The sequence below is a fragment of the Rhipicephalus sanguineus genome, chromosome 7 (genome assembly GCF_013339695.2).
Source record: "Rhipicephalus sanguineus isolate Rsan-2018 chromosome 7, BIME_Rsan_1.4, whole genome shotgun sequence".
Taxonomy (NCBI): Eukaryota; Metazoa; Arthropoda; class Arachnida; order Ixodida; family Ixodidae; genus Rhipicephalus; species Rhipicephalus sanguineus.
This window is the reverse complement of record NC_051182.1, coordinates 106314089-106338427: the sequence shown is the minus strand read 5'-3', so window position 1 is coordinate 106338427 and position 24339 is coordinate 106314089. Positions and strand designations below refer to the sequence as shown.

General features: G+C 48.4%; 1 protein-coding gene across 2 annotated transcripts in view; it reads right to left on the bottom strand.

The window, feature by feature from the left end:
* The window catches only part of LOC125759337 (uncharacterized), a 28303-nt gene extending 4532 nt beyond the window's left edge, over positions 1 to 23771 (bottom strand). Inside the window, exons 1-2 of one of the 2 annotated variants that reach the window (XM_049417825.1) lie at positions 23324 to 23754; positions 7503 to 7756 (exon numbers count right to left, since the gene is read on the bottom strand). In XM_049417825.1, coding sequence (XP_049273782.1) covers positions 7544 to 7756; positions 23324 to 23728 — 618 coding nt within the window. In that variant the 5' untranslated portion in view covers positions 23729 to 23754 and the 3' untranslated portion in view covers positions 7503 to 7543. Of the gene's footprint in view, positions 1 to 7502; positions 7757 to 23323 lie in introns of those variants that run through there. The other variant, XM_049417824.1, reaches the window with a different exon arrangement.
* Positions 23772 to 24339: the final 568 nt, after the last annotated feature.

Here is a 24339-nt window from a genome sequence, read left to right as displayed (position 1 = left end):
TGCACAAACAGTAAGCTGCTCGATACCAGCAATATTCGTCGTTTCATCAGCAAGTACGGAGAAGCAGCCTACAGCGTTTACTTTTGCGACTAGGCTTTCCTTGATGATTGCAGCATAGATTTCTGTAACCTGGTTTTTTACATCTGGGCTTAAATACGAGGCATTATTTGCGCAACTTTCCAAATGCTTTTTTTTTACATCTGTGTCGCCACAATCCGCTCGCATGCGAAGCAGCGCTCTGAAGTTGCCTGCATTTGTAGAGGAGGCTGTGCTTGAATCCATGGGACCACTGTCTCCATGGCCACGGAGAGCCACATGTTGCCGACCTTAAAAGAGAACTGTCTCAACAATAGTCTGTAACTTCCTTCGGTTCTCTCTTATTTGAATGTGCATGCCATGTTCCAGTTGAGCAACAACACTGGGCACACATCCTGAGAAGGTTTGAAGAAAATTATCCGCCACCAGCTGAGCGTCAGTGTGATATTTAGTGGCTTCATGTGCACCGAAGACTGCGAGGGCGTGCTTCCACTTTTGAAATGGCTTGGATACGAGGGCCCCAGTGCACGCATGTTGGCCCTTGCCAACCTCACTTCAGCTAAAAAGGACACACACTCGGCAAAACGCACCCTCTTGAAGCGCTGAGTAGCTAAGCCATCGGTACCTATCCAGCCAAGCCATCTGAAACCTTCGTTTCTGCTTCAAATGGTTCATAGACATAAGCATGTAGCCTGGCGGAAGAATTCAAGGAGAAGTTAGCAGTTGATGTTTTGTCTGATCATCCACTTTTGAGTCATCTGTGTGGAGCCCGATATCAAACTTGCTTTTGTTAACATTTTGAGGGTCTGAAAAAGATAAATAATTAAATAAATAATAATAAGGCTGAAGCCCAATGAATCCCACCCCCCGGGTGTCGCCCCTGGTTGGAGGTGTATGAGAGCACGAAAAATTTCGGGGGGGGGGGGGGGGGTTGAAGCCTCATAAGCCCCCCCCCTGGCTACGCCCCTGCACTTGTCCATAAAGTGTCCACGTAACGTTGCAACGGCCACTAATTTTTACTACGTTTTTCACGAGCTGTTTCCACTTTCATATAGCACTGGTTATTCCTTTTCACAGATAATAGAATTGGTGGAAATCGCAGCAAAGAGACAAAAGTACATAAAGCAGCACACGTAAAGAGGCAAGTTCATGTAGATCAGCGAAGCCATAAGAATTATCACATATTCACAAAGGCCATTCACGTAGCGACACGAAAAACAACAAAAAATGCAGTCCGCCAAAGGGGACACAGAAAATGTTTCCACGTGTAGCGACACATAACGCGACCCTGTCAGGTCAAATGATACGCACAAAATGAGCCTGGAATAATAATTATCATACAAAACCATGATATGATTATGAGGGACGCCGTAGTTGAGTGCTCCGCAGATTTCGACCACCTGGAGTTCTGTAACGTGCACCTGAATATAAGTACACGGGCCTCAAGCATTTTCGCCTTCATCGAAAATGCAGGCCTCTGCCGCCGCGATTCGGTCCCGCGACCTTCGTGTCACCAGTCGAGCACCACAACCAGTAGACCACCCTGGCGGGTTTATAAACTTCCACGCATACCACTTGAATATATATATATATACGTTTACATTCTGACATCTTTATGTTGCCCATTCGGGAGCTTAGCGTTTTTTCGTTTGCGCCGTTTCGTTCCATACCCGTACGGCCACATTTTATTCAATTCAGTTGAATGTCAGCGCTCTTTCCTATCTCTGTTTTCCTCCCTATATTTGTTGCTCCGTACCTACGATATTTGCCGCCTTATCGAACTCGTATCTCCAAGTGAATACTGGCCGCCCGGGGGCTCCCGGGTATCTTGGAGACCCCTGGCCGACCTTCAGCTGAATGACCAAAAGTTGCAGTCCCTTTACGCAACGTTAAGTAGAGGCAGGCATAAAGCCACGTCATGACATGACGCCATGACGACCTCATAACTTGCCTGGACGTAAGGCAATGTGACATTCGTTCTTTGTCAGTTTTGTTTTAAACAGTTCCTGTTGACGCCGACGACGCCTAATTCTTTGGACTCATTAAACAACGTTTTATCCATCCACCCACCCTCATTCATTCAACCACTCAACATTGTGACGTCACCCCGTGTGTCTCAATCTGAGGTAGGGCGAGAGGGAGCCCTCGACGTCTTGGTCATCCGGTACGTTGAAGACTGCAGTTTCTTGTTGGATAAGGCTTCCGATGCAAACGACGGCCGGTAGCGGGGCTCGTTCTCATCGGCTCGCACTGTCGCCTAGCTTGCGGGATCGAATTTCCAGGGTGCAGGCGTCGCAAAGAGCAATGCTTCCGCGAAATCCAATGTGGTATAGGCCTCCAACGCTCAAGTTTGCGCAGCGCCGTCCACCGCCCCAGCGGAGAGAGGGGAAAGCTCCGGTAGCTCGGACGGGTCGCTCTTGCTTGGTTTTCTCATTGCTCGCGCGGAGAACGTGCTCCCCGGGGCTTTTATCTTGCATTTTTCACGCTATGGGTGCCGTTCCTTCGTCGTACTCGAAAGCAGGCACGCAGTCCGGCTGCATTGTAAACTGTCACAAACGTTTAAAAATGACGAAGGGCCGAAAACTGCCCGTCAAGTTCTACCGTTTCCAATGTAAGCAGTGCGAGGAGCAGAGGCGTCAAGAGTGGATTATGGCAGTTCGCCGCGATGCTTTCGCGGTCTTGTCACCTTGAAGCAATTTTTGTCGTACACAGTATTACGAACTATTAACTGGGAGAAACGCGATGATCGTGCTCATTTGAAAGGGAAGTGCGTTTGTGAACCGAAGCTACAACAAATAGACAGCCGCTGTACGTTTCGAGATTGCGTGCTGGCTTTCCGAGTCAACCATGTGTGATGTGACAGCAGCGGAGCATGTGGGCTTATTACACCACAGTTTAAATAACGTACCGTGAGTACTAAGTGTTTAATTCAGCTGATTGCGGTACATTTCCCGTCGCGGCTCCCTGTAAAGAGAATTAAGCTGTATGTTTGCACTGAGCGTTTATATTGGCCTTGCATACGACACGCCGTGATTGCTTAGCAGGCTGAAGTGTTGCGCTGCTAAGATCGTGGTCATGGGTTCGATTCACGCATACGGCAGCTGATGGGAGCGAAATGCAGTAACAACGGCGTCCTTAGATTTACGTACACGTTAAAGAACCCCAGGTGGCCGAAATTAATCCGAAGTCCCCCACCAAGGCGGCAATTAAATTTTCGATGGCTTCGCGAATTCAGATGCGCTTATCCTCGGGCACAAATCTCGGCATAATCATAAACATGCGTAATCCCAGTGGATATTGTATAGTATCAGGGGCGTAGCGAGAAATATTTTTCGGGGGGGGGGGAGGGTCCAACCATACTTTATGTTCGTGCGTGTGTTTGTATGTGTGCGTGTACATATACGCAAGCAAAAGTGAAAACTTTCGGGGAGGGTTTGAACCCCCCCAACCCCCCCCCCTCTCCCTGGCTACGCCCCTGTATAGTATGATGCTGGCCAAGCGAGCTGTCGAAACAACCAAAGCGACATTCGTATAAGCGAACACGGTGCGTGATCAGGCGTCGATATTATTCGAAATGAAACACGCCTCTGCAAGAAACATGCATGGTCGAAGTGGGCATGAATTTTTTTTTGCGCGTATCATTATGCTGTCAAAGGGAGCTCTAAAAAATCCAAGGTGACATTAAACTTGCGATCCGACGTTGTTATTATTCGATGCAAACCTCGGAAAAAGTGAAACTCCCACGAAACTGAACACTGCGCATTGCGATGCAGCCAGTGACTCAACAGGACAGATGTGAATTTATGCTCTTCACACTGAGCTCATAATAAATTTAAAGCCGCACGATAAACTTGGCATCCAAGGAATCGAAAAGTTACCAATAGAAAACGCACGCGAAAGCGTGCTGGATGTTTGCTCATAGCTCCGAGTAGACAACTGCCGCAACGAATGTGCGTTTTACCGGTAACATAATTACAGAATTCGCGCAGTCACCTCCCTATTCATGTCAAAGAAATGTGCCCGTTCAGCATCGGCACGCACGTAGCGCTCGCACAAACAGCATCGCCCTTGACGGCCTGCTCGGTCCCGAAAAGGTGGTCGATCAACCGTCCTCCTCTGGTGAGATTCCCACCGTGAAAACGTTTTTTCCATCTCTGGGATCTTTCTACACCTTCAGAGGAAGCTACACGTGAAGCTGCACGTGCACGGCGAGCAGAGAACAGCGCGTGCAGGGTGCGGGAACGTGCTCGCTGGATTTCAAGCAAGACGGACGTGCCGACCGCGATGTCCTGGATTACTCCTCGTACCTCTCGCTGACCGGCGCCCCGTGATGGACTCCTCGCCCGCTATGCCGTGTGCCGCTCATCGACGGGGCCTTCGCTGCTTCGCCGATGTTGTGCACCGTGCCTCTAGCTGTGTTTCGCTGACCCGTCCCCGAACTCCCGTGACCGTTTCCCCATCTTTCCTGTCCTCGTTTCTCTTCGTTGGATGGATGTGCTCCTATCACTTCTCTCTCTATTTTCCTACTATTCTTTTATTCCCTCCTTACCCCCCACCCCTACAAGGCACTGCGCCGTGTCGCCTATAGGCAGACAGAAATTAGGTGCCTTTTTCCTTTCCTGAATAACCACTGAAGCGCAGTCAAAAGGCAGGTGCGGGCAGAGAGGAGCGACCGGTTTTCGCTAGAAAGGTGGCGAAACGCGCGCGACGCAGCGCCCCCTGGCCGAGCTTGGGAGGCCTATACTGGACGAGACGGACGAGCAACTGTAGATCTACGAGGTCCGCAGCGTAGAACACTTATTCTACACTCTTCAAAACATAGGTCTGCATATTCACCAAGTGCTAACCCTGCACTAGCGACAGAAAGCACTAACCTCTTAGCAAACGAAGGTAGCAAAATACAGGTTAGTGAAATCCACTACATCTCAGCTAGTGAATTGCACTAACTCAAATTGTTGGTTTGTTACAAAGTTGTTAGTAATCACACTAGCAACTAAGGAAGCGTGCTAGCATTTGTGCGCTTTAGTTACCCAACAAGATCTTTACGTCTATTTTGTTTATATACGCCGTGTGCACTTTCATACCGCGTCGATTATATTACAATGCCATATATAAGATGAAATAGAACACGAAAGTACATTGCAATGCTATGTTGCACTAATTAATAACCCCCCATTAGTTCAAGGAATTACCATATTTAGAACACATCAAAACAACGTACATAAAGGTGTGAAAGGAACGCAAGGGGGAACACACACACCGCATATGACGGCTTCTACGTCAGCCATATCCGCTCTAATAGGAACTGACGTCTAGTTTTGCGCCTGCTTTGGTATAGGACACCGTGTGCCCGTTGGTATCCATACAACGATAGAAATGAGAAATAATCAATGTTTACCAAGAGTATTTTGAACCCTACTCTTTGACCATATGTGGGTCGTCATGTAGCAGGAAACTGTTATTTTAACGTAGTCGAGAGTAGAGAGAATAAACGTCTATAAACGCGAAGCATTTATTAGAGAACCTTTCGCACTTCGAGCGTTTCCATCCATCCATCCATCCATCCATCCATCTATCTTCATATCCAGCTGCCTACGTCGGGGTGCTCTCATGATCGCTTCCTTAACTTGGTGTAGACCAAAATGGGTATAGCAGGGTAAGTGGATTCGACGAATATGACTGTCGGGTCATGACATGAAAAACGTGAAAATCCTGTCGCGTACGTCTTCAAACCCTTTCCTCCTGACACGTGTGGCACATACCCGTTTACCACGGGCCGCAGTGTACGGGAATGCGCCACAGGTGATTGACAGTTTATATCAACCCAGGAAGGGCGAGAACAGACATTGGCAATTTAAATGGGAGAGCGTTAAGAAAAACCGACATCGGCAGCATTGACCCGATGAATGGAAAGAATAGGAATTAGGATCCCAGGAGGAATCGAACCCAAGCATTCTGCGTCGCAATCATGTATTCTACCACAGAGCCACGCGAGGTCTATAAACTGGTTTGGAAAAATGCAGGATTAATGTCGGCGCAACAACAATTGTGTTTGTGGTGCTGGCTATCTAATTTTACAAGAAAGCAATAAGCACTACATATGTACTCCTACGATACAGGCTTCATATCAGATTAACGTCTGTGGTTCCAGTGTTGGCTCCGCTTTTATAGCAGGCTAATAAACATTACATTTGTAAGGGTACTTGCTTGGGCCAGTTGGTATATATATTCATTGTTACGTTATTGCGCACCACTTTGAGGACGAAGACTGAACCACACGAACCACACGAATGTGTCCGTCCAATAAATTCATTTGTAAGTTTGCGCTTGTGTTCGTGTGGTTCTGTCTTCGTCCTCAAAGTGGTGCGCAGTAACGTAACAATGATTACATTTGTATTCCTATGACTCAGGAAGATATATTGAAGCATTGCTCTACACTGGTGGAATATATTAAAGGGACACTAAAGGAAATTATTAAGTCGACGTTGATTGTTGAAATAGAGGTCCAGAAACTTCGTAGTGCTACTTTATGCCAAGGAAATGCTTATTTTGAAAAATTTGGACCATCTCCCCGAAGGGAACCCTGATGGGATGCGAAGCAGCAGCGTTGCGCACGGGTGGCGTCACGGGTTGAACGACGCTAACGCGGGTTCTGCGGTGAGCGCTGGAAGATTCGTTTGAAGCGAAACTCGGTGTAGCGTTTACTGGTGTAAACGTTTGTTTGAAACGCAGACACAGGAGGCGAGCCCGGCAGCTGCGGGCGCTCCGGCGGGTGAGGGAGAGAGTGACGTACGCGCGCACCTGCGAGTGAAGCGTGGGAGGGGAGCGTGACGTCAACGCCCAGCTGCGGCGTGACCTACTTGGCACCGCTTTAACACATGCGCCGAGGGAAGCGCGTTCCCTCGCATTTTTGCGGACGGAGGGACAGCGTTACAAAGGCTAGTCAAAGAGCTGCTTCGCATCTAGCAAAATTACGTTATAGTGGTCCACATCGCGTTAGCGCATTTCAAGTCACCCGCATGAAAGCTGTCTTTCTCACGTCACTGTTGCTGTGCCCAACGTTGCCCGCCTTTACTTGCGCGGCGGCGTGCACTCTTGGCGTGCACCATTCGGGCATCCGGCAACATCACACGCGTGCGGCATTTTGTCGAACTCGATGCGATCGTGGCAGAGAAATTGACACATTCAGTTTACTGACGTGCAACCATCAAGATAAGTTTGAATCATTTTTATTGGTAGAGTTAGCGGCACTCGGGCTCTCGTTGTGAGAGCAGGGCGCTGACGAATAAGAATGGAACAGCCGACACGGTGGACCGGTGTAACTCCCCATTTCACTGTATTAGAATGCAAAGCACTATTCCACCTGAAATGGCGCAGAGAATACGCAATACATAAACTTCCAAGTGATCGTGAAAACCTTTATTCTGGTGAACAACAAATGCACTTCTAAAAAGCATTCACACCCGTCAAGCATTAAAAACAAACGATGTCCTTAATCGGAGAGGAGCTATTTGGTTTTGGGAACAGGTGGATTTGTGCCTGAAGCCGGATTGGGAAGCCCGTAGTCCCTCCTGAAGAGCTCGGCTGCGTTAGTCACAGCCTCGGAGCAGACTCCGCCCACAAGGATGCCCCACTTTTGCATGTATTCCACACGTCGTGCTTTAGGCGCCGGGAAACATCTTTCTAACGCCGACGCACGTCCCTTGAAATTGTCGACAACCTCCCAGTTTGGCTTGGGACGCATCTTAAGATCGACAAACTTTATGAGCTCGGAAATGTAGAGATAGTGGGCGTCTCTAATGGTGGCCGTGTAGGGCTCTCCCTGCGGGATGAGCTCCGCGAAGACTGTCGTCATCATGGCCGCTGGATATCCGGGCACCATCTCTTGCATCCTGGAGTGCGGCACCGGCAGCTTGTCCTTCGCCTTTATGGCTACCGTTACAGTTGCCCAGGGGAACGTCTTACAGACTCTCGCCAGAGTCAGTACATTTGTGGGCTGTCTGCCTGTTTGTAGCATGTAAGTGTTGAATGTATCGTTGAACATGCTGCCATAAACTGAAGTTGCTTCACGAAACACATTAATGTTGGTTCCATGGATGAGGTAGAAGGCGGCCATTCGCTTTATGTCCTCAGCTCTACGTTCAATCGATCTTCCGTTTATTCCCGCCAGGATCCTGAATGCAAATAAGCTTTGACAAACGTTAAAGCCATCGTAACCATATAGGCTTTCAGCTGCGAAAGTGTCGTCTGTCTCACGATCAAAATCAAAGCATCCCGTGGCGTTTGGATTACGCTGCTCTGCCATGCTTTGGCGAAATATTTCTCTGGCGGAAAATACGGAGTCGGCGGGCTGGGACACGGGATCTGCGCAAAGGAATACACGCATACACCTCGTTTTTCTCAGTCGATTGATGGGACTTGATATCACGTATATATATCAATGAATCAAATTGCAGACGTCAAACGCGCATGAAAAAAAAAGAGGGAGGGGGTAAGGCGGTGCGCAAACACACTTTTAGTTGTAGTCAAGGCTTCCTTTTTTTTAGTGAAGTTCTCAAAGGTTAAGGCTAACGCTTCCTTGAAGCTTATCGTAGCATTTTGAAATTTTTGTGCTAAGTGCTTCCGTGCATGAAATCATCGTAAACTGCTGGATTGGCACGTCAATATATTCAATTATTTGGTTCTGTTCACCGCTGTTTCACTATATTCGATCGGTGCAACGCGAGTACGTTAGCTCGAACGTTGAGTGGTCCCGAGCCTGCAGGGCGGAATGGCGAAGTGACAGACACATAGCAGTATTCAGTGAAGAACGCGCCTTTCTTTAGGTATACGGCAAAGTTTGCGGAGCAAGTGCAAGTTTTACTCGCGAATGAGCTTTGTTCGGTTGAAATACGCGACGTGGTCAGCCTAGTAGAAGAACACGACGGCGTCAAGGTACTACGAACAGAGACCGGCACCGAAGTTCAGCTAATATGGCGTACCGTAGGATCTACCGCGTAACTAGCACGGCCACCACTCACTCTTTCTACCCTACACTGGACATTTGAAAACGCACGCTTACCTTTGCAGAATCTAGAGAAGTAGGATGCAGAGGCAGCAACAAACTGTGGGCACGGCTTACTCGCAAAGAAATGTCACTCCGGAGTAAGCGGCAATCTTATCGTGAATTGCGAAGTGCCCGGATCCGCTGGAGGTTCAAGTAGGGGCGAATGCCTAAATGTGGTCAGGGCCGAGCAACGTGATTGGAGGATAACTTCAGCGCGCCCTCTGGAGTGGGCCCAAATATGGCCGGTAGAAGACACGTGGCTGGCGCGGTGTCCTCACCCGGTGGGCGTGCCTGAGCCCAGGCATGCCGTAGACATTACATGTCTTTAATGTGATAACTGCTATCGGGTGGACGGCTTCTTCTGCGTTTCCCCATACAAATGGAAGCGAACGAAAAATAAGAAACAAACGCCGCTAGTCCATAAGATGTCCACGTATTGTTGCAAAGGCCACTTATTTTTTTACTACGTTTCTCAGGAGCTCTTACCAATTTCCTTGAAGGCTGGCTACTCCATTTCACAGATAATATGATTCGTGGAAGTCGCAGGAATGAGAAAAAAAGTACGTAAAGGAGCACACGTGAAGAAGCAAGTTTATTTAGATCAGCGAAGGCGTAAAAATGATCACATATTCACAAAGTCCATTGACGTAGCGACACGAAAAACAACACAATATGCAGTCTGCACAATGGGACACAGAAAATGTTTCCACGTGTAGCAACACAAAGCGCGATACTGTCAGGTCAAATGATACGCACAAAATGAGCCTGGAATAATAATTGTTGCGGTATAAAGTCACAAAACCATGATATGATTACGCGTGACTGTGCTCCGCAAATTTCAAGCACCTGGGTTTTTTTAACGTGCTCCTGAATCTAAGTACACATGCATCAAGCATTTTCGCTTGCATCGAAATTGCAGGTGTCTGCGGCTGCGATTGGGTCCGGCAACCTTCGTGTCACCAGTCGAGCACCATAACCACAAGACCACCCTGGCGGGTAAATTAGCCTAAAACGTTTTCTCAGTAATGCATAAACTTCCACGAATACCACTTGTACACACACACACATATATATATATATATATATATATATATATATATATATATACACGTTTACCTTCTGACAGCTTTATGTGACGCATTCAGGAGGTTCGGCGCTTTTTTTTTAGTTAGCTCCGTTTCAATGCATCGACGCTTAGGAACCCAGAGCGATAAGGCAGATGTGATAGGAGGGATCGACATATCACAAGAGTATTTTATATCCAAGGGCAGGTTTAGATGCAAATATTTGGGTGCACTTGTCATTTGAGAACCGTATGTGAACCGCGCGCTACCTACAAACTGCTCCTGGTGCAATACAGTGGGTGCGTTGAACTTCAAATAAGGTGACTTGAAATTAAACCTATTCGCTGTTTTCGAAGATCTGGGTACCTTAAAGTTCTCGAGAAGACTGCCGCGCACTCCAGAGCGACAATAGTTTGGAATGAATCCATGCTCACAGATCGTTGCAGCATCTACATTGGGCTTTTCTGACGTCTGTACAGGTAAACAATTTTGCAGCTTTTGTACTTGGTACCAAAAACGAGGTTTTGATATGATGCGCTGAGCTTATGCACGTAGCTTGATGAATGTTTTCCACTCGTTGGCAGAATGCTTTTTACTTTGACTTTTTGCGAGCCCTAAGCGACTTCTCTGACCGTGTGGCATTGCGCTGCGGTCTCGCTGAATTAATCTGAAATTGAAAAAAAATGTAATTGCGCGTTTGACGAAGCAATCTGCCTCGATTACCTTGCAGAGCAGTGTGAAGCAGAATCACACATATAGATGCTTTTAACGTGCGCATTCCGTTTGCATGGATTTGTTGTTGAGCCTAGCGAGACTTTTTGTACGTGGCTAGGGTGCTCGGCTGCTGAACAGAATGTAGCGGGTTCAATACCGGCCGCGGCAGTAGCACCTCGAGAGAGTGGCGAAATAACAGAGGCCCGTGTACAGTGTCGTGTCAACGCATGTTAAAGAACCACCGATGGTCGAAATTTCCCGAGGCATTCACTGCGGCGTGCCTCATAATCAAATCGTAGTTTTGGCACGTAAAAAATTACATTAGTGATTAATGTTAGCTGTGGATTTCATAGGTTGATGTAGCAGCTGTACTGTGGTACCAGTGCCTAAGGAAGGTGCATGCATATCGTCATGTTCAAGGTAATTAGAAGTAAAGCATAATGGCCGCTTGTGTCAAATAGAGCACAGCGCGGGAGCCGAAGAACACATCGATGTGTTCCGGTTCGTTTTATTTTAGACGTGGCAATAAGACGCGTAGTTCTTACCCCTACTTCGAATCTTCGCTACTTCAGTGCGGAAACACCACTACCGTCACCAAACCATTATGTTATCTTACTCTTATCTTGTCACCGAACTCTTATGTAAGGGGCGCAAACTACGACACTCGCAAAATTAAGGAGACAGGACGAGCTTGTTGTAGCGGCCTTATTTCGCGCCCCTCATTTCTGAGCTGCGTTTCGCTGACCATCCCAGCAATATGTACTTTTATATTTTTATATCTTTTATCGAGCAGCATAGAAAGTACTGTACACATGGTGTTGTTCTCGTAAAATGATCGCGCACTCGTGCGTGCGATCGCAAAGAGAGGCTTCTTGTCCTCTGCCCAGATCTTTCTTCTGATGTTCAGAATGATATTAAATTTAAATAAACACACGCAGGATCTATGCAAGCATTGCTTTTTAACATCAGTGATGCATCACGAATGTGGCTAAGCGCAACACGCGTTCCCGCAGTGTCATTTTTGCTTTCTACTTGTAGCGCACGAGCACTGGCCAGCGCATCAACAAAACGAAAATATAAACAGAAAGAATCAGATCGGGCATAACCGATATCTTGCGACGTCGAGCATATGTAGCAATAACCGGCCTCTATTGGCAAGCAACGTGGCCCACAGAAAAGATTGCTGTTGGAAATCGCCACCTTAAATGTAACACCCTGTGATATAGACGACGTTGTCGAGTTCGAGGGGCTACACAATTAAACGAAATATTCAACAGAAATGCCTCTAATCTATAGCTTAATACAATTTATTGGGCCCCTGAAGCGCCCAGGTGTTGAAGCTTAGTTCTGCCATTGCAGTTGTGTACGAGTCCATAGCGAATGCTCGCAGACTTACACGCGTTTGATAATCGAAGCTTGGCCCTTTCTCGTTTCGCTCTTTCCTACGCTACGCTGGGTTCGTCGGCTCCTGACTCCATCTCTCCGAGTGCTCGTGATCTCCACGCGAGAAGTAGTGGCAGGGAGCGGGCACCCCTGCTAGCAAAGAGGTTCTGCTTCACCCTCTCGATAGCGTCTATTTCTCGCGACATCCACTAATGGGACAGATGACGTCACTACGGCAGCTGGGGGTAAAGGAAAGGCATGCAGAGTAGCGCGCGAGTGTCTGCTGGTGGTTCAGGGGCCCTTGTAGAAGGCAGGAGTGACCTCGCCCCCACGAGACCGAAGCGCGAGAGACAATTTAGATACCTTTAGCTGATCGTTTACTATCCGCTCCGGTCAGACCTGCGTACGCTAGCGATTTACACACAAACGCGTAGAAGGGACTGCAGTGCGCATGAAACGATTTACACAGAAACGAGGGGAACTAACAGTAGTGCGCGTGCGCAGAACGATCGTGCGAGCAGCGGAACGCATCTTTCGTTTTGCTAGCGAATTCAATTGAGCGGAGCGTGAGGGTGCGTCCTATTTCTTTCGACGTCGTTTTGCAGTTAAGCTGACCGCGTCTCGGCAGGACGCGCTCGTCAAATACACGAAATCTGAGCAGTTACCAGCACTGTCTCGGGAAACTACATCTGCGCCGGGCAGAGCGTAAGCGACGCTCAGCTAAAGGTGTCTAATTGCCTCCACAACTAAAGAAATAGTTCGGGATGATGGAGTCACCGTTTTCCGGTAGTGGACGTCATTCTGACTGCACGCCCACTTGTCTAGGCTGACATTGATAAACCCCTAACAAGGAAACGTCGCTGTTTTCTAAAGTTGAATTCGATTGAAGTACGGCGCACCTTCACGTAATGATCAAACGTTCTTTCTCTGCAGGACCCGGTCGCAAGCCATGCAACACTACTCCCGCCCTCACGGTACGGAAACAATGCTACCGAATCATGGATAATTTTCATGACCTTATTTCCAGGGGTAAGTTCGATTACGATGGAGAGCTTTGACGCTTGCGAGTGCGCCGAGACCTGCAACGCCACGGTGAACAACCGCGACCGAGCCACGTTCTGCATGTACGACGTAGCAGTGATAGCCGTCGTCTACCTCAGCCGTGGCACTAACCTTCGCTCGATATGGGCAAATGTTTCGTGTGCTGACAAGGCCCTGTTCTTCAAGGTGATGACGACGTACGAGCTGCGCTCTGGCAAGCAGCCCATAGATGATCTGTCGCTGGCGAGGGTCAGTCTTACATTCGCCACCGTAACTGTCACGGTTGCCATGTCCTTTAAGGACCATCTGGCCGCGCCGCATTCCGAAATGATTAGAATGGTACGCGATTACCCAGCCGCCATGATGACGACAGCCTTCGCTGGGGTCAATCCCCATGGTATCGCCTACACGGTGATCATTAGGGACGCTCACTATCTTTACCTTGGCGAGTTGTTTAACCGTATTGACGCCGGCTTGCGGCTCACCCCAAATTGGTATGTCTTCGACAGCTTCGCGGCACACGCCTCGGCTCTACAAGAGAGCTACCCATTGGATCAGACGCAACGTGTGGCTTTCATGGAGGAGTGGGGAATCCTAGTGGACGGAGTCTGCTCCAAGGCTGTGATCAAGGCGGCAAAGCTCTTTATGAGGGTCTACGCCCGACCAGTACATCTATAATAGGCCAGGTGATACCCCAAGCTATGTTGTTCCACTTAGTTTCAATGCACTATGTACTTTGACAGTGCGTGATGTCTGCGCGGTACTTGTGCCTACGTTTCTTACCTGAAGTACGAAGTCTCACTTTTGTATAATCTTTAATTGCACGTGCATGTGTCACGGTAGGGCGCTGTCACGTGTCAGCGGCTGCCACATGCCACCTTGGTCTACTGGTTATAGTGCTTGACTGCAGACACAGTGTTGTAGCCAGGGAGGGAACACCGGGCCCGTGCCCCCCCCCCCCCGAAATGTTTTTTGCCATACCATACAGAGAAGAAAATGACACTCGACCACATTTTCTGCTTACGCCCCTCTGCAGACCCGAAAGTCGTGGGACCGAATCCGGGCCGCGAAGGCCGCATTTAGATGGGGATTAAATGCGTGTGCTTAGATTTAGATGCACATTGAAAAACTCCAGGCGGTCGAAATTTCCGGAACTCTCTACCACGGCGTCTCCTTTAATCATATTGTGCTTTTGGAACATAAAACCGAGAGTAGTTATTATTTGATTAATATAATAGCCTCAAAGTCCTTTGATCGGAGTGGCCGAGGCTGATAACTGAAGATTGACAAGGTCCCGATGATCAGTCACCCCGAGGTACGAGATCGAGCGCCCAAGGATGTGTTATAGAGGTATTGGTGGGCGCCGCCTTTATGCGCATGCCCGGAGCCTTTTGCAAGGAAGACCGAACGAAATCGCCGCTAGAACATAGGCATTGTTATTGTGTATATCATGGGAGTTCATGGCTTTCGGTGAATCGAGAAGTTTCTTCTGCCTTTGTGAATACCTAGGTCCGCGGAGTGCTAGCATCGTATAAGATGTGATGACGCCGTGTAGATGGCTGGAGGTCTGTCTTACCTGCTTGTCAATGGAGAACACATGTGGACCCAACGGTGCATATGTGTGTGTTCGGTGCAGTGAAAGTGCGCGACCTCATTTGACATTAGAAAGGGAGACCTCTGGTTAAAAAAGGGCGCGGCCAAGATTTTTAGGGAGGACGTGAGACAACTAGGAGCTTTGAATGTATCCTAAACAAGACCTGCCGTCCCTCTCTCGAAGGAACAATGACAACGAGCTGTTTAAACGCAGGGCGCGACTTTTAATTAGTCTTGGAGCTAGCATCGTTTAAATAGGTCTATTACCATCCATTGTCGTCATGGCTGCCCGTCCTCGTCCGAACTTTCATTGGTAATTAAGGTTATAGACAATAGCAAGCCGATGTTTGCAACTGCGTCAATGACATTTTTCGTCAAGTTTGCTCAACCTGGTACCTCAATGGAAGCCATTCGATGTAAACTACGGAGGAAAACCATCCTATCAGTCGCATCCATCTAAAGAAGAGTGGCCAGCATTCTTCAAGAAAGGCCTCCCGTCGACTTGCTGGTTTATGGAAATGCAGCGGCCACCCAGTCATCGGTATGCCATTGTTTTGCAGCAAGGCTGTGTATACCTAGGAGATGGGAAAATGTGGCGGTCTTCGAACACGCTGGAACGGTAATGAAGAATCAATGCTAGTCTTCCTCGGAGGGTCTCCGCGCATGCACTAGTTTCCCTTCAGGCTTTGTCAGCAGATGTACAGTGGCGGTCAAAATTTGACGGACCACGGGAGCGCGTGGCAGACAGCACCGAGGCGCCCTCTGACGGCTGCTTGCCAAGCTCTAGAGCGCGCACTGCGCACGCGCATCCTTGTTTACCTGCCGGCCTGCTCGTTCGCTCGCTTCAAGTGTGCGCCCCAGAACGCCAGAGAAAGTGCAAGGTGCCGCTTCTTCTTATGTGGCAATATACAAAAATGAGAAAACATTCGTTTAACAGCCCAAGGCAGCCGCGCCACTGTATCCTACGTAAAATTTTCTATAAAATCTACCAGATTTTCTTCAATACATTTAGTCGAAGCTCAACGCTCCTTCCAATCTGTTTTCCTCCCTGTATTTGTTGCTCTGTACCTACGATATTTGCAGCCTTATCGAACTCGCATCTCCAAGTGAATACTGGCCGCCCGGGGGCTTCCGGGTATCTTGGAGTCTCCTGGCCGACCTTCAGCTGGATGACCAAAAGTTACAGCCGCTTTACACAACGCTGAGGACAGCCAGGCATGATGCCACGTCATGACATGACGTCATGACGGCTTCATAACTTGCCTGGACGTAAGGCATCATGGCGGCGCAATGTGACATTCGTTCTTTGTCAGTTTTGTTTTAAACCGTTTTTGTTGACGCCGACGACGCCTAATTTTTTGGACTCATTAAACAACTTTCTTATTTAAAAATTGTAGCGCTACATCAGATGAGGACAAGAAGAAAGGTACATGACAGAACTGGCGCTGACTTTTATTGAACGGGCGCTGATTTTTATTGAAACAACCGCAGAGAATTTATAGCAGTAAAAAACAAGGTACGCATGCGCATTCATGAGGAACAGAGGTTGGGGCGGGATTCGTGCACGCTATCACTTTTGTTTAGTACCTGAAATTCACTAGCACGCAATGATATAGATGTGGTGCTGACGCACATGTCGCCTTTCCGTGTGATGAAAAATGCTTCTGATAGTTCGCGAGCTGATCTATCTTTACTTCTGCTTAGGATTTTTATTTTCTCAAGCCGTGGTTCAAAGTTTCTGCAAGCGCTGCAATGGGCGGGAAGATTCCGACTCATCGCCTAGAGACCGTTCATGTTCCTTGGCGCGCTGGTTGATGCAGCGTCCAGTCTGACCAACGTAAACCTTCCCACATTTTAAATAAAAATGTATCACCAACTAGCCCCGCAACGTGTTTTGTTAAGTTCGTTCAACAAAGTTTTATCCATCCACCCACCCTCATTCATTCAACCACTCAACATGCTGACGTCATCCTGTGCGTCTCCGTCTGACTTAGGGCGAGAGGGAGTCCGCGACGTCTTGGTCGTCCGGCACGGTGAATACTGTAGTTTCTTGTTGGCTAAGCCTTCCGGTGCAAAAGACGGCCGGTAGTGCGGCTGGTTCTCCTCGGCTCGCCCTGTCGACTAGCATGCGGGATCTAATTTCCAGGGCGCAAGCATTGTTGAGAGAGCAATGCTTCTGCCAAATCCAATGTGGTAAACTGGACGAGGCTGACGAGCAACCGTAGCTCTAGGAAGTCGGCAGCGAAGAGTATACACTGGTTCTGCACTTTCACAAAAATAGGTCTGCATATTCACTTAGCGATCTCCTACTTGCGCAATACGACAGACGCCTCATGGCCAGCATCCATACGAAGGACACCGTTAAGGTGTTACGATACGTGGACGACTTTCTGGTCTTCTATAATCATGACAAGAAGACGATCGACATCGTGTTGCAAATATTTATGACGGATTTCTTTCTGAAATGAAGCAGCTAAACTTGACAATTGAATTGCCCACTAACAAAAGTTTAAAATTTCTAGACATGCTGTTAAGCTGTTTATTGGACGGAACTCGGCGGCAATGCGCTATGGCGACAGTCAAAGCACGGGCTCCGAGCGCGAGCGGCGTTTAGAAGAGGGCGACCCACTAGGAGCCACTGGAGAGCGCAACCGTTAAATAGTACCAATTGCTTCGCCACAATTACGCCGGGTACGAAAAGGGAACCATCCGGCGACCTAACAGCTCGTCGTTATGATTGGGTCATAGTAAACCTTGAGGCGCTCCGCGTTGACTATGTCGCGCCCTCGACGGCGCATGTCCGAAGCTGGTTCGATCAGGTAGTTTACTGGGGATGTGCGCTCGACGACCCGGTAGGGGCCTTCGTATTTCGGCAGTAGTTTTGAAGAGAGGCCGGTTGCAGTGGTAGGGACCAAAAGCCAGACGAGCGCTCCGGGGAGGAACGTGGACTCAGAAGTGGTGGTGCCACCGCGAAGGCTCTTCTGCCGCTCTTGTTCGTGCGTTGTAAAGGTCTTTGCAAGCTCGCGACAGTCTTCAGCAAGTCTGGCTGTGTCAGAAATAGGCGCACAATCAGACGGATCCGGCTTGTAGGGTAGTATCGTGTCAATGGTGTGCGACGGGTGCCTTCCGTACAACAGAAAGAAGGGTGAAAAACCAGTAGTGCTCTGAGGGGCGGTATTATAGGCGTAGGTGACGAAGGTAAGAATGGCATACCAATCTGTGTGATCGGCGGCGACGTACATTGAGAGCATGTCGCCAAGCATGCGGTTAAAGCGTTCGGTTAGGCTATTCGTCTGCGGGTGGTAAGCAGTAGTTTTGCGGTGAACAGTATGGCACTCTTTAAGAAGGGCTTCGACGACTTCCGACAAGAAGACACGGCCTCGATTGCTGAGAAGCTCCTGGGGTGGACCGTGACGCAGCATGAATCGGTGCAGCAGGAAGGAGGCAACATCGCGCGCTGTAGCCGCTGGGAGGGCAGCGGTTTCGGCGTATCGCGTTAGATGGTCAACGGCGACGATGGCCCAACGGTTACCAGCCGACGTCAGAGGAAGTGGTCCATACAAATCGATGCCCACGTGCCCAGACGGACGGTTAGGGCAAGGTAATGGCTGTAGACCGACTGGTGACACGCGCGTTGAAGGTTTTCGGCGTTGGCAATCGAGGAAGGAGCGGACGAACTTCTGCACGTAAAGGAACATCCCTCGCCAGAAGTATCCTTGTCGAATGCGGTGGTAAGTTTTGGATACCCCAGAGTGCGCGCATTGCGGATCAGAGTGGAATGACTCGCATATTTCAGCACGCAGACTTCGGGGTATCACAAGTAGCCACTGGCGGCCGTCGGCGTTGTAATTGCGTCGGTGCAGTAGGTCGTCACGAATGGCGAAATGGAGGGCTTGACGACGCAACGCGCGAGTGGTTGGTGTTGCCGACGGATCAGTGAGCAAGTCTATCAGCGAGGCGATCCATTTATCCTTGCGCTGCTCGGTAGCGATGGTGTGAATGTCGATGGAAGAAACAGCAATGTGAGATACTGAGCAGGAGGCATTGTCGTCAGGCGAGGGGGAGCGTGAGAGGGCGTCGGCGTCAGCATGCTGGCGTCCGTTGCGGTACAGCACGCGGATGTCGTAGTCTTGCAGGCGAAGTGCCCAGCGGGCGAGACGGCCCGAGGGATCCTTCAATGACGACAGCCAGCATAGTGCGTGAAGAGTGGTGACGACATCAAAGGGGCGACCATACAAACAAGGTCGGAATTTTGTAAGGGCCCAGATGATCGCCAGGCACTCTTTTTCCGTGACGGTGTAATTGGTCTCGGTTCTTGTAAGCGTACGACTTGCGTATACGCTACGACATATTCGGGGAATCCTGGTTTGCGCTGCGCAAGAACAGCGTCGAGGCCTACACCAATGGCGTCCGTGTGTACCTCTGTCGGGGCCGTAGGGTCGTAGAGGCGTAGTATGGGAGGAGACGTCAACAAACGACGGAGTTTTGCGAACGCTTCGTCGCATTCGGGCGACCACGAATGTAGGGGCCCGTTACTCCCAAGAAGCTTCGTCAGAGGCGATATGATGGTGGCAAAGTTGCGTATGAAACGTCAAAAATATGAGCACAGTCCTATGAAACTGCGCAGGCCTTTGACGGACGTAGGTTTGGGAAATTCGGCCACAGCCCGAAGCTTAGCTGGATCGGGGAGGATTCCGTCCTTGGACACGACGTAGCCTAGGATTGTCAGCTGCCGTGCTGCAAATCGGCACTTCTTCAGATTCAGTTGGAGGCCGGCGTTGCTCAAACGCGTCAAAACATGTCGCAGACGTTGAAGATGCGTGGAGAAGTCCGGAGCGAAACCGACGACGTCGTCCAGGTAACACAAGCACGTGTGCCATTTCAAGACAGCCTTTGTCACGCCCGACGGCTCGTACGAGTACAACGTTATGCCGTTTGGTCTGCGGAATGCGCCCGCGACCTTTGAGCACATGATGGACACCGTTCTGCGCAACTATGCAAATAGATTTCAGCGGTGGCCTTGTGTGCTGGCGGTACGAACCCCGTTCGCTAAAAGGTATACTTTCCTACGCGTCTTCACATTCTAAATTAGTAAGACGTGGCGTCGCAAAATCTTGTTTGTTGGCAGCACTTACACGGCCTGCTACCACTAAGTGAACGCAAGTTTTCAAGTGCAATTGCAGAGGCTACTTAAAGCAGGTTCTCCAAACCTTCCTTTCTAATGTTGCTGAGCAAATGATGGGAACATTAATATCACCAAGATACAAAAAGAAAGAAGAGGACCCTCATAGAAGTAGTGTGGTGATACCATACGTTCATAAAGTGTCGCACAACCTAAAGAAAGTGGCACAAAAATCTGGAGTTAAGATAGTCTTCAGCGCCCATCATAAGCTATCTAGCCTCTGCAAGAGGATTAATGGCGAACAAGTACGAACGGTTTACAAAAAGAAGCACGCGCAACAATTCGTTGGATGCCGAGGGAACGTTGTTTATAAGATCCCCCTCACTTGCGGACGGTGCCACATCGGCCAAACCGGCCGATTTATCAATGATAGGTTACGTGAACATGCGTACTCGCTAAAAGGGTCAGTCAGCAGTCATCTAGTAGATCATTGTAGGAAATGTGATTGCGAGCCAATTTTTAAAGATTGTGAAGGGCTAGGCACGTATGCAGAGCAACGCCAACGTGAGATCTTTGAGGCTTATTGCATCCAGATAAGTGGAGAATGTTGTGTCAGCGCAGCGTCGCTATCGCTTCGCAAAAATGAAATGTTGTACTTTTCAAAACGCTCATTTCGCAATGTTACAGCAATATCTTGTTCCCCGATGTATATACTGATTGTGTTTCCCCTGTATATATTGACGTGCAAACGCAATAAAATATGGTTGTTAGCGCCGTGTTTGTCTCCTCTCGTCTTCGTCCTTGTTCTAGCGCTGTTTCTTCGTTCAAAAAGCAGTATGTACCAACCAGCCCATTTCAAGACGTTAACACAGTTCCCCCAGGTAAACACCAACCTGTTACTTCTATTTGACAGGTTGGTGACATCCAGTACCTGGTTAGCTAGTGAGTAGTGCTAACTACTCACTAGTTTACGCCTATTTAGTTTATATATGCCGTGTGCGTTGTCGTATAGAGTTGAATATATTAAAATAGAATTTATAACATGGAATATAAAAGGGAACGACATGACATTTTCATGTTACACTAATTAATGACCACTGATTACTTCAAGTAATTGCCAGATTAAGTAAACATTGCAACAACGTACATAAAGGCATGAACACATGCGATAACACACACACCTCATAAGACAGCTTTTACGTACGCGACATCTATTGCCGTTCGACGACTATTTGTGCGTCTACTTTGGTATAGCACACCGCGTACCCGTTAGCATCTATAGAAATGAGAAATAAATGATCAATGTTTCCTACCCAGTATTGTGTACCCTACTCTTTGAATATATGTGGGTCGTCAAGTTGCAGGAAACTTATTAGAAACAGTTTTAAAAAACAGTTACACTGTGTTAAAAATTAATTTTTCTCTGAATTTTGCACAAGACTGCCACAACTACGCTGTAATAAACTACGGCATCTGCGAAGCATATGGCTACGTAGGTGACTTAGAAGTTACGTAGTAAAAAAAAACTCACAGTTTCGCCATAAGGACAAGCATTGCATTCGATAGCAAGAAAAGCGGCCCGTGATGAACGCGCTCCTACGCTGCAGAAACATCTACCCCCCGGCAGCAACTACCGCGCGAGCAGACAGCGGAAGGGCAAGGTTCTTCCTGCGCAATTATTAGAAGAAGCGAGCGAGCTGGCCGACGACTTTTAAATGCGCCCGTTGCGCTCCTCGCGCCATCTCGCTGGCAATGAAGAAAGGCTTATAAGCGCCTGCCGTCTCTGAGTCCTGCCAGCGGTAAACGGTGTGTATTTAATGCTCGCCGTTAGGTGCTTGAAGGATCTGTGCTTCGGAAGCATTTTTCCAAATTATTTTTCTTTGGGACTTTATATATATATATGCGGTACATGACGTCGGCGGCAAAAACCAGCCGAGACTGTCCATATAATTGCTATCGCAATAAAATACCCAGACAGACTACCTGGTTTGCCGCGGCAAAATTTACTAGCTGCTGGCTATTAAACAGGTGCCTCAGAGATAGTAATATACCCGCGAAACTATAAATACATGCTCTTTCTGTTTAAGACCTTCTTTTTAAGTGAGTTCTGTGGTTGAGCGCCTATCCTGGGCACGGCGTCAATGATAAACTGCTTGCATCAGTGAGTCACTCCTCTTCATCATATTGTTCATTATAGCATTAATACGTAGCTTAAGAAAATGTGAGAATGCGACATGCAGTTAACCTTCTGCGCAGCGGCCGTTATATCATTTTGATGCGTCGCACAAATATCTCACAACGCATGTTGAAAGAATTCTCTGAGAAGCTCGGAAGGAACGCGAAACACTGCTGTCTCTTTGAAGGCTTTACCTACGGGCAAAAATGACAGTATCTTCGCAGTCATACCTTAGACTTGGTACGATCGCTGATTGATGATTTTATTATCGGGGTTATAAAAAAATCTTATTGTTGGTGCTTTAAGTCCTAAAACCACGATATGATCATATGACACGCCATAGTGGAGACACCGGAAATTTCGACCACCTGGGGTTCCTCAACGTGCGCCTAAATCTAAGCACGCAGACCTCTAGCATTTTGCCTCCTTCAAAATGCGGCTGCCGCAGCCGGGATTCAATCAACCAGTCGAGCACCATAACCACTAGACCACCATGACGGGTTGTCTTGAATCAAAACGAATGCGCGTTTCTAAGCGTATAAAGCCGTAGAAGACAGCACGTCTAAAGAACCAGCAGAGCTTCGATGCGAGCGTGGTAGAGAAAGTGATACATTAAGTTTACTGAAGTGCAGCCATCAAGATAAGTATGAACCGTTGTTATTGGTAGAGTTAGCGGCACTCGGGCTCTCGTTGTGAGAACAGGGCGCTGACGAATAAGAATGGAACAGCCGACATGGTGGACCGGTGTCACTCCCCATTTCGCTGTATTAGAATGCATTGCACTCTTCTACCCGAAATGGTGCAGAGAATACGCAATACATAAACTTCCAAGTGATAGCAAAAACTTTTATTCTGTTGAACAACAAATGCACTTCTAAAAAGCATTCACAACCGTCAAGCATTAAAAACAAACGATGTCCTTAATCGGAGAAGAGCTATTTGGTTTTGGGAACAGGTGGATTTGTGCCTGAAGCCTGGTTGGGAAGCCTGTAGTCCCTCCTGAAGAGCTCGGCTGCGTTGGTCACAGCCTCGGAGCAGACTCCGCCCACAAGGATGCCCCACTTTTGCATGTATTCCACACGTTGTGCTTTAGGCGCCGGAAAACATCTTTCTAACGCCAACGCACGTCCCTTGAAATTGTCGACAACCTCCCAGTTCGGCTTGGGACGCATCTTAAGATCGACAAACTTTATGAGCTCGGCAATGTAGAGATAGTGGGCGTCTCTAATGGTGGCCGTGTAGGGCTCTCCCTGCGGGATGAGCTCCGCGAAGACTGTCGTCATCATGGCCGCTGGATATCCGGGCACCATCTCTTGCATCCTGGAGTGCGGCACCGGCAGCCTGTCCTTCGCCTTTATGGCTACCGTTACAGTTGCCCAGGGGAACGTCTTACAGACTCTCGCCAGAGTCAGTATATCTGTGGGCTGTCTGCCTGTTTGTAGCAAGTAAGTCTTGATTATACCGTTGAAAATGCGGCCATGAACTGAAGTTGCTCCACGAAACACATTAATGTTGGTACCGCGGATGAGGTAGAAGGCGGCCATTCGCACCATGTCCGCAGTTCGGTGATGAAACGATCTTCCTTGTAGTGCCGCCAGGATCCTGAATGCAAAGAAGCTTTGACAAAAGTTATAGCCATCGTAACCATATAGGCTTTCAGCTGCGAAAGTGTCGTCTGTCTCACGATCAAAATCAAAGCATCCCGTGGCGTTTGAATTGCGCTGCTCTGCCATGCTTTGGCGAAATATTTCTCTGGCGGAAAATACGCAGTCGGCGGGCTGGGACTCGGGATCTGCGCAAAGGAATACACGCATACACCTCGTTTTGCTCAGTCGATTGCATGGGACTTGATATCACGTATATATATCAATGAATCAAATTGAACACGTCAAACGCGCATGAAAATTAAAAAAAAGAGGGAGGGGGTAAGACGGTGCGGAATCACACTTTTAGTTGTAGTCAAGACTTCATTTTTTTCAGTGAGGGCCTCAAAGGTTAACGCTAACGCTTTCTCGGAGCTTACCGTGCCATTTTTAAAATTTTGTGGTAAGTGTTTCCGTGCATGAATTCATCTTAAACTGCTAGATTGGTACCTCATTACATTCAATTAATTTCGTTGTGTTCACCACTGTTTCGCTATATTCGATCAGTCCAACGCGAGTAC